Source organism: Oncorhynchus gorbuscha, unplaced genomic scaffold (assembly GCF_021184085.1).
Source record: "Oncorhynchus gorbuscha isolate QuinsamMale2020 ecotype Even-year unplaced genomic scaffold, OgorEven_v1.0 Un_scaffold_10522, whole genome shotgun sequence".
Lineage (NCBI taxonomy): Eukaryota > Metazoa > Chordata > Actinopteri > Salmoniformes > Salmonidae > Oncorhynchus > Oncorhynchus gorbuscha.
In genome coordinates this window covers 1-11,007 of record NW_025753275.1, presented here as the reverse complement: position 1 = coordinate 11,007, position 11,007 = coordinate 1, and the positions used below count along the sequence as shown (strand labels likewise).

Sequence of the window (11,007 nt, the reverse complement as noted above, 5' to 3'; positions counted from 1 at the left end):
TGTTGAAGGGCACGTTAGGTACGCTAGATGTCTCAAGGAGACTCTCAGTGATGTATGTGCCGTTAAGGGATGCTGAAGGGCACGTTAGGTACGCTAGATGTCTCAAGGGAGACTCTCAGTGATGTATGTGCCGTTAAGGGAGGCTAAAGGGCACGTTAGGTACGCTAGATGTCTCAAGGGAGACTCTCAGTGATGTATGTGCCGTTAAGGGATGTTGAAGGGCACGTTAGGGTACACTAGATGTCTGAAGTGAGACTCTCAGTAATGTAGCACTCAAGGGGAGACAGCACAAAGCACAACGTAATCCTCACCATGAAACGGAAACATGACTTTAGCACGGCTAGCGTATTAGCGTTGACATATGAACTGTGGCTGTGGATCTGGTGGCAATAAAACCGTCCACCAACTCTAGATTGTTTTTGTTTCTCAGAAACCACCCATGTCCCGTGCACTTTTCCCACCTCGTCCAGGTAAGCCATTTCCGTGTAATCACTTGAAACCAGAACTTTATATTATTATTATTATTATATATCCAACTGAAACAGTGAGGAATGCTACACGTCAATATGCATGTCCAGGCAACACCGTTACCTAAGCTTTATTCCAATGTACAGGAATGTAGATGTCATGATATTGTTCCAGGTGTATAGGTCCAGACAGCTAAATGCTACTTACCCTTGTTACACCTGCTTTCTGAGGATATAGCTGCATATTACACTGTTTTACACTGTTTTAATATGGTAATGCCTTTACACTGTTTTAATAATTTAATATGCCTATGTTATGTAAAGTGTTGGTTTACAGCATCACTACTTTAGACATAGGGAGTATGTTGTAGCTACTTGAAATCCTGCCTATCTCCTCTTGATTCCCTTTCTCTCCCAGCTATTCACAATAAGACTCAGCCTAGACTCCCTCTGACCAAAAACCAAGGTTTCCCAGGAGCTCCCAAGACATCTTTTGGTGATTACTCTCTCTCTCATTCTAAAGCACTTAACTTTTCACATGGTATTATTGTTGCCAAAAACACTACTATTTTCACTGTCTTTAAAGACCTTCTGTGGTCAAACACATTTCCTGCCCAACACCTTCGCTAACTTTGCACTTCGTTCCTATTCACACTTTATGAAACATGATATTATTTTCTACAGCACCACCAGAGAGACACCTGGAAGCTAAACCTGACCCCCGCTCCAATGAGCCTCAATGGCCACAGTTCCCACTGGGTAAACAGCGACGGACATTTTGAATCATATCAAGCTTTATTCGCAGTCAGTCATCGCTTGGCTATGTCCACTACGCTGCTGCGAGGGGAGGGGTGGGCTAGGGTGGGGGGTGAGAACCGCAGCTGTTCATTGTGATTGGCTGCATGCTGGCATGCCTTGAGTCCACTGAGAGGTAGAAAGTCCCTGGATCGTGAAGATGATGGTGGCACAGGACGGTGCCGCCACAGAGTTGGAAGTATGCGCGTAAGTTTCTGCCAGAGCAAATGCCATGGGACATTTCATGACGGGGATTTTGTTTTGCTTAGACCTTCAGGCGCTGTGAGAGGATTGGCTGCTTTTTTTTGCTCAGTTTCCCCTTCACACTGTATCAGTCCAACTCTGCACTTTACTCCTTACCCTCTCTTCCACTTTCTTCTTTCTTTCTTTCTTTCTCTTTCTTTCTTTCTTTCTTTCTTTCTTTCTTTCTTCTTTCTTTCTCTTTCTTCTTTCTTTCTTCCTTCTTCTTTCTTTCTTTCTTTCTTTCACCCATAGCTCATCCATTGATCTATTCATCCATCCTTTTCCAATTGTTCTGCTGTTTGTTCTTCCCATGTCTATCCCCACAACCTCTGTGACTCTCTCTCTCTCTGCTGCAGTGTCCATCAAAATCCATCATTTTATATGTTTGTGTCCATCACCATGACGCTCTTTCTTGACATCAGCCGCCTCAATCATCTCTCTCCATGTTTCATCCCCTTGCCATCTCATTGGTTTACAGAGTTGTTGCTGTATTTAAAGCCAGTGGCAATGCTGGGTTTAAACAGTCTGCATGACAACACTGCATGCAAAAAACGTGCTTCAATTTCCCATTCGGGAAAGGCAGCACAAAGTTGCTTCTATACCCCTTCCGTCCCTCTAAATACTCCTTCCAATTATATTTTCAAGACTTTCTGTGTGTATTTCAATGAGGTTCAACTACATTATGTGACAAAGTTAAATCAACCTGCATCCACTATTTAAAAAAGATAAATAACTACAATCTTATACAGTCAATGAAAGGCATTCAGAGACATTCATCTCAGAGCCAAAGAGATGGATTTGAATGCCTTTCTATGAACTGTTGATATTGACCTCAAATATTGGGCATCAAAATGTTCCATAAGGTATGTCCTTATGTGACTCCATAGATTCCAGTCCCCATAATCATAGTTGACCTCCCTCTTCTCTCTCACCCAGACGGAGGAAACAGTATTAGAAATGCTTCCTCTCATCTCGTGGACCTCCCTCCTGCCCCCCAACTCCTGCCCACCAAAACTCCCAGTACCTCCTCTGCCACCCCTGTCCTTAACAACCCCTCTCCACCCGGGGAAAAGCAACAGGGAAAGACCCAACCCAGGGGACCTACTAGCGCCACAGTGAAGACACATAACCCTTCCTCTGGTAATTTCCACCTTTCAACTCTCTTTTACCTTCCCCTTCTTTTACAGTCTGTAATGTCATGTTAAGGGCATCAGCGTATACTCTGGCACACCTCAAAGAAGTTATCTAAAATGCCTAACTCTCTTCGGAGAAAACGCCTAGATGTTTACTGAAACATTTTTTATGAAGTGAGGCAGGAATCCTTTGCTTTCCTTTACTCAATGGGTAGTCTTTGAGAGTGCTGCCCGAGTAACAGATAGGCAAGGAAGCTCTAACTTGAATTTCTCTACAAACCACTGTAACCCAACCCTTCAGAAACAGATCAAATAATTTTTTCCCCACACAGCTCTCAGCGAATCACAGAAAGGAGCAGCACTGCTAACCCCCACCCTGGGCAGTGAGAAAGCCAATAATAACAACTTGGGTAACGATGACCTCATCGTATGAATGCCCTCACTGTGTTTTGCCGCAGCTGGTCTACGTACACTCCGCTGTCTGTCTGCTGTCCACGGTGTCAGCGTCATCTCAGACCACAGCTTCAGTGTTGTTGTCCAGCTTTAATGCACACTCATTGGTCCACAGCTTCAGTGTTGTTGTCCAGCTTTAATGCACACTCATTGGTCCACTGCTTCAGTGTTGTTGTCCGGCTTTAATGCACACTCATTGGTCCACAGCTTCAGTGTTGTTGTCCAGCTTTAATGCACACTCATTGGTCCACAGCTTCAGTGTTGTTGTTCAGCTTTAATGCACACTCATTGGTCCAGAGCTTCAGTGTTGTTGTCCAGCTTTAATGCACACTCATTGGTCCACAGGTCATGATCAGGAGTTGGACTGAATGCCCGTTATTGCACCATCCACCACATTATCAACCACATTACTGCATTATCCATATCTGCATGGCATACACAATCTGACAGTCATGGTTACGCTGCACTGCTTAGCCCCAGCAGCATCTATGATTCTATTCCTCAAGATTGTGGAAGCTTTAGGATGAAAAATGCTTGAAAAATCTATCGTAAATATTGTTTAAGTCACAAAATTAATTAAAAGTACACAAAAAAAAACATGCAACACTTATAACAACAAGGCTAACATGAGTTAAGAGCTCATGTTAGGAAACTACAGTAGATGCCTTCAATCAAACTACACTATTGAATGCTGCAGATTTATTTGAGAGATCACTGATTGAATCATCCTCACTAACCCCACAATTCCACTCCTAAGGGCCGTGGCTCCCAGCACACCTGAATGGCACAACAGCATTGTCTTTAACATTGAAACTACACATTGTAACAGGTTCTACAATTGTTTTTGTGGTTTTCTAGGTCAAGGCAGCCAGAGAAATTTGAAACCCCATGGCCCGGCCATCACACTGATAGGCAGGACCATGAAGTCTCCTGCTGCCACAAACCCTCTCTTTCCCTTCACTGATGGCTCAAGACAAGATACCCCATCCTCCTCCTCCTCTTCTTCCTCATCCTCCTCCTCATCCCTTCTTCACAGGTCTAATAACTCATCACAGACCTCCGGAACACCAAGGGGTAATGGAATCTCTCTCCCTCCCCTTTTCCTTCCTTCCTCTCCTCATCCTCTTATTCTTCCTGCTCATGTTCTTCCTGCTCCTCTCTTCTTGCTCCTACTATGTAATCTCCTTTTGGTTTTCTTGAAATCTCCCCTACCCCCACAAACCCTGTGTAACCAGTGTGCGTGCAGTACTTCCTCCAAACCAACCACACATGTTGTCATATCATATCTGAGATTGAGGTCAGGCAAAGATTGCAGAGTTGGTTTGGCATCAAGTGCCTAATTTCACCTTGCACAACATGTGGAGAGCGTGATCGGTCATGTTTTCGACATAGCTTTTCATCTCCGTGGGCAAGATCTGTCATGGCTGTCCAATCTACCCATCTCTCGACTCTCGCACGATCTGAAGAAGTCACTGCTACTTTTAGAAAGATCTGTCAGATACGGTCAGCATGTCGTAGATTCTGGTTGCAGCACGGGTCAGCCATGTTAAGACAGAGCTTTCCACTGTCTTTGGGGAAACACGTTGTTCACTTGAGGCTGAAGCTCTGACAGGTCTCTCCGCTGGTCCATCACCTACTGTATAACACGCTACCTTTCCACACAAAATCACATCTGTTTTTGTCCTGTCTTTTTTTCTTCTATTTATTTTCCTCCTCACAAGGCCAGTTGGGAGATTCATCTCAAATCTGTTTCTTTCCTGAAGAATTAAGTCTCAGCTAACAATACTAGCCGATTCAGTGTTGTTGTGCAGCTTTAATGCAGACTCATTGGTCCACTGCTTCAGTGTTGTTGTCCAGCTTTAACGCACACTCATTGGTCCACAGCTTCAGTGTTGTTGTCCAGCTTTAATGCACACTCATTGGTACAAAGCTTCAGTGTTTTTGTCCAGTTTTAATGCACACTCATTGGTCCACAGCTTCAGTGTTGTTGTCCAGCTTTAATGCACACTCATTGGTACAAAGCTTCAGTGTTTTTGTCCAGTTTTAATGCACACTCATTGGTCCACAGCTTCAGTGTTGTTGTCCAGCTTTAATGTACACTCATTGGTCCACAGCTTCAGTGTTGTTGTCCAGCTTTAATGCACACTCATTGGTCCACAGCTTCAGTGTTGTTGTCCAGCTTTAATGTACACTCATTGGTCCACAGCTTCAGTGTTGTTGTCCAGCTTTAATGCACACTCATTGGTCCACAGCTTCAGTGTTGTTGTCCAGCTTTAATGCACACTCATTGGTCCACAGGTCATGATCAGGAGTTGGACTGAATGCCCGTTATTGCACCATCCACCACATTATCAACCACATTACTGCATTATCCATATCTGCATGGCATACACAATCTGACAGTCATGGTTACGCTGCACTGCTTAGCCCCAGCAGCATCTATGACTCTATTCCTCAAGATTGTGGAAGCTTTAGGATGAAAAATGCTTGAAAAATCTATCGTAAATATTGTTTAAGTCACAAAATTAATTAAAAGTACACAAAAAAACATGCAACACTTATAACAACAAGGCTAACATGAGTTAAGAGCTCATGTTAGGGAACTACAGTAGATGCCTTCAATCAAACTACACTATTGAATGCTGCAGATTTATTTGAGAGATCACTGATTGAATCATCCTCACGAACCCCACTATTCCACTCCTAAGGGCCGTGGCTCTGTAGTTCCCTAACACCTGAATGTCACAAATAATGTGTCTTTAACAGACATTGAAACTACACATTGTAACAGGTTCTACAATTGTTTTTGTGGTTTTCTAGGTCAAGGCAACCAGAGAAATTTGAAACCCCATGGCCCGGCCATCACACTGATAGGCAGGACCATGAAGTCTCCTGCTGCCACAAACCCTCTCTTTCCCTTCACTGATGGCTCAAGACAAGATTCCCCTTCCTCTTCCTCATCCCTTCTTCGTAGGGCTAATAACTCATCACAGACCTCCAGGACACCAGGGGGTAATGGAATCTCTCTGTCCCCTTTTCTTCTCCTCCACTTCCTCCTCTTCTTCCTCATCTCCTCCTCCTCCTCCTCTTCCTCCTACTATGTCATATCTGTGTGGTCTTCTTGAAATCCTCTCTAGCCCCACAAACCCTGTGTAAAAAGTGTGCAGGACTTCCTCCAAACCAACCAGAAATGTTGTCATATCTGGGCAGAGATTGAGGTCAGGCAAAGATTGCAGAGTTGGTTTGGCATCAAGTGCCTAATTTCACCTTGCACAACATGTGGAGAGCGTGATCAGTCACGCATCGACGTAGCTTGTCATCTTTGCGGTCAAGATTTGTCCTGGCTGTCCAATATATCCATCTCTCGACTCTCGCACCATCTGAAGAAGTCACTGCTACTTTTAGAAAGATCTGTCAGATACGGTCAGCATGTCGTAGATTCTGGTCGCAGCACGGGTCAGCCATGTTAAGACAGAGCTTTCCACTGTCTTTGGGGAAACACGTTGTTCACTTGAGGCTGAAGCTCTGACAGGACTCTCCGCTGGTCCATCTCCTCCTTTTCCTATTTATTTTCCTCCTCACAAGGCCTGTTGGGAGATTCATCTTTAATCTCTTTTTCCTGAAGAATTAAGTCTGAGCTAACAATACTAGCTGCTTTTTCCATAACAGTCACTCTTCTTCTACACAGCCAATGGTAAGCATCACAAAGGAACCGGCCTCCCCAAACCAGTCGTTTGGAACAGACTGAGAATGGGTAAAAAGAGCTGATATTTCTCCTCCGTGTCTCTCATCCATTAACCCATACAGTTTGTTGGCGTTGTGGCGCCATCATCAAACAATATCGGTGTCCTTCACCCATTCATTTTGTTTGTCAATAATGTGTCTGTCTAACCATCCATCCATTCATCAGCCCATCAGTCTGTCTATCCATACGTTGTCCAAGGGTCTTGGTGTTAATGGAAGCTTCTGCAGATTCAATGCTGTTGCTTGCTTCAAAGCTTATGACAGCGAGTAATCAAAGGGGTATTAAGTAATCACTGCTCTTTTTAGGGAGGTACGCCTGTGTTAGTACCCATTTGTGGTGGTGGGGAAAGTCAGTTCATGTTTTCCAGGCAGAAACTGAAGCAGTTTCAGAGGTCTTCAAAGATCAGGCTCTTTGTATGCCGTGCTACATAACCAATGCTGTTTCTCTGTCACAAACTGGCAAACTGGAAGTCAAATCAATGTTGAGCTGCTTATGGTTGGGTTTCACCCTGTGCATGATTGTATGCATGTCAGTCCTGTACTGTCCTCATTGAGCATGAGATGTGGTTGGGTTGTCTATCATCATCATTCACTGTATGTTTGTGCTCTGTTTTATGTTATGGTCAATTGGTTGTGTCTTTACTGATAATGCAAGACAGTGGAATACTCAAGGATGATTCTTTGAAAGATATTAATTGATATGTTCAGATACCATCGATGTCTTCAAGTGTCTGGACATGCCACATTTCCCTCAAAGACACAATAGGTTTGGGAATAGGTTTTAATCTTAGTACTTTTCCTGCAGCAAACACAAACAACTCGCTGTTGGAGGACATAAACCCTGATGTTTTGGGCCGTTCAGGCTTCTCTTCCATTGAGGACCAGTTCTATGGTAAAATGGCATGAATCCAGTCTTATCTGCACCCTGCGCAAAGCTAGCCCTGCCCACACTGACACACGCTAGCTTCCATCGCCATCATTTCGGCCCAGACTGCATGAGTCGGCCATGTTGGATGTAAAATACGTCTTGTTTTGATCAAAACACTGGACGACCATCACTAAGAATTCGACCAAAGGCTTCAGTTCAACCGGGCCTTTGGAAAATACTTTCCTTTTTTGGAAAGTATGACGTCTGAGTGTCATTAGCTTATTTTTAAGAACCTTATTTTGGCGTGTTTCTCACCAAGCTTTGCACTTTCTCTTACCACATGTTAAGAAATAAAGTGTTCTATAATAGCCCTGCCGCCGTGTAATGAACTTGACGTTTTGTTTGGAGGGCGGCTCAAATGTTATTTTCATCTATTTTCCTGGGTAGGTTCCACATGCTTCTTGCCTGATTGCAAGTATTGACTTAAGAAGAACAATAATCTTCACAGGCTAGTGCATCACTGTGGAGGTGCCAGTTTTTGGAGTACCCATCATGCAATCAGGAGAGCATGGCATCAGCTTTTCATCAGCTACAGGAATTCAATGTTTGCATTTGGTTACAGATTTGTGTTTGTATGAACTAGACTTAGTGGACTAATATTTTTGCATGAGTAGACTGGTCACAGTGCAAAGGCAGAAAAAGTCAGCAGTCAATAATGATTGTGTTTGGTGGCTTGTCACTTGATCATGCAGTCCCCTATGATCAAGGTTCACTGCATGTTCTGTACCCTGTGAAACATTTGTAATCTTGATCTATGCTGGTTCCATGTGGCTAGAAAAATGCTATGTTTTAAGATTACATAGAACACTGTCATTGCAGAGAAATATCTATTCTTACTCCGATTTTTTCAGTAGAGTCACAGTTTTATAAATGTATAACATATGCTGTCCTGAATGACAGCATGAAAACATTTCGGGAAAGCTTTTCTTTTAAGCATGTTTTCTAGAAACTGTAGAGTTGGATAAAGCAGTGCTAACTGCAAACTGGCAGTATTTCAAACATGGATATTTTACATGTAATTGATGGAAAGTAATGGACCCATATTGTTTTATATTACCAGCTAAAATGTTTCAGAGCTACACCAGCTTTTATGTACTGGGGCTTTGCATTTAGCATATTTTCTTATGGATTAGGAACAATTCCTTGATTGTGAAGAATTTGGCCTCAGTGCAACAGAGCGCTAATTGGCAACAGGTTAAGCATTTCGTTCTGGGTAACTTTCAGAACATGTGTAAAACCTCAAGGAATTACAAAGGATTGTTCATGTTTTAAGGTTCATTGGGCGTAGGGTATGGGGTTTTACCATCCGTTTATTTATACAGTCCATATAGAGTTCCTTCCAATAATTTGCCACAGCTCATGGTCATCAGTATGATGTGCTATCTAGAACCTAAAAGGGTTCTTCTGCTGTCCTCCATAGGAGAACCCTTTTTGGTTCCAGGTGTAACCCTATTAGGTTCCATGTAGAAGCCTTTACACAAAGAGTTCTACCTGGAAGCAAAAAGGGTTCTCCTATGGGGACAGCAGAAGAACCCTTTTTGGAAAGCTTTTCTCTAACAGTGTATGACCGATGGTGCATGTCAGATGCGTGATGAAATCCTGATGTTTTCTCTAGATATTGCCGATTGTGTCAACAATGGTCAAGTTATTTGGGTTATTCTACAAGTGGCGGTGAAAGAGTGTTCCACTGTTTTTCATTTAAGATGATCTCTTCAAGGCAAATAATGCCATCAGAGAGACAAAGGAATGGTTCTCGCAGAAATTGTAATGTTTAGTGATTATGTGATTGACTGTTCTTTCCTTTGATTTCTATTTTTCAGGATCTCGTCCGTCCATTCCTGTCAACAAAAAGACCAACCTGGTTGGCAAACCTGGTGATATGAGTAAGGTTTAGTTGGTTGTAATAATAACACATCATTTAACATTGAGCAGTTTTCTATACATCATCCACTGCCTGAAATGGGGGTATACACACCAGTTCCCAAACTCCATTATAAACCAGCTGTTAGTGAAAGAGTATTTTGTCATCATGAAATTTGTCATTTGGCTGAGCTTATGTTTACAACCTCGAAAAGCACCTTTCTTCTAAACAAATATAGAAATATTGAGAAAGCCAAGAAAAACAACAAACCTTATTTTTTGTAAACTCTGTTATTTGCCAAACTCGGTTCTCTACAGACAAGCTGAATGTCTTGAAGCAAACAGACAAGGCCTCCATTTTGAAGAAGTTTCCATCAGTGACGACTAAACCTGCCAAGCAAGACCGCAGACACACAACAACGACTGCACCATCAGCCAATGGTATAACCGATCACAATTCAGAGCTAAATTATGTCCTAAGAAAACCTACATTATTGGTGCCCCGTATGAGGACAGTCCTTAAATGTGTTTTGTGGAGCTCTAAAGCATATCCTTGTCCTTTCTCATCCTCTCACAGACATCTGGTTTGAAACCTGGGAGAACTCCTCATTATTCAGCTCCCTACCAGCCTCTGACGTGGACGCATTGGGAAAGAAACGTTTCGTTGGTACGTAAAAAAACCCTTCTTGTAACTATCATGTACTTCTATTGTCCCGGACAGAAAATGACTAAATGGTTGTTTTGAACCAGCAGTGCAGGGATCCTTTAAATGTGATCTCTCTTCCCTAAGCACCCCATGTAGTCTACAAGACGGACAAGAAACCAGACGAGCCTTGTTCCATCACCACCTCTCTCAGCTACTTCCCAGAGGAGGAGGGCGGGGAGACAAACGTGACAGCCCCGCCCAAGTCTCCGCCCTACAACCTCACCGTGGTAACGGTGGAGGGATGCCCCTCCTTCATCATTCTAGACTGGGAAAAGACAGACAACGACACCACAGGTGGGGAGAGTGGGACACTGTACCTGTCTATGTACTCCAACTACAATGCAAATGCATAGTAACAAACACCACCGTTCAAAAGTTTGGGGAAATGTAGAAATGGAATTGTTTTTCAAAGAAAAGCACCCCCCCAAAAGTCCATTAATAAAATAACATCAAATTGATCCGAAATACAGAGTACAATAGATATTGTTAATGTTATAAATGACTATTGTAGCTGGAAATGGCAGATGTTTTTTGGGAATATCTACATAGGCGTACAGAGGCCCATTATCAGCAACCATCACTCCTGTGTTCCAATGGCATGTTGTGTTATCTAATCCAAGTTTATCATTTTAAAAGGCTAATTGATCATTAGAAAACCCTTTTGCAATTATGTTAGCA

At 42.9% G+C, this 11,007-nt stretch overlaps 1 protein-coding gene across 1 annotated transcript; it reads left to right on the top strand.

Annotated features, from left to right (window-relative positions):
* Positions 1 to 430: 430 nt before the first annotated feature.
* LOC124030317 (endochitinase A-like) lies at positions 431 to 10,623 on the top strand (the record flags this gene model as incomplete). The annotated part of the gene is made up of 13 exons (XM_046341709.1): positions 431 to 470; positions 886 to 963; positions 1,152 to 1,226; positions 2,442 to 2,645; positions 2,971 to 3,048; positions 3,950 to 4,165; positions 5,912 to 6,103; positions 6,780 to 6,845; positions 7,641 to 7,727; positions 9,584 to 9,646; positions 9,942 to 10,064; positions 10,201 to 10,290; positions 10,414 to 10,623. Coding segments are annotated over 13 exons (1,522 nt in total), but the record flags the coding sequence as incomplete, so codon positions are not given.
* Between the last annotated feature and the right edge of the window lie 384 nt (positions 10,624 to 11,007).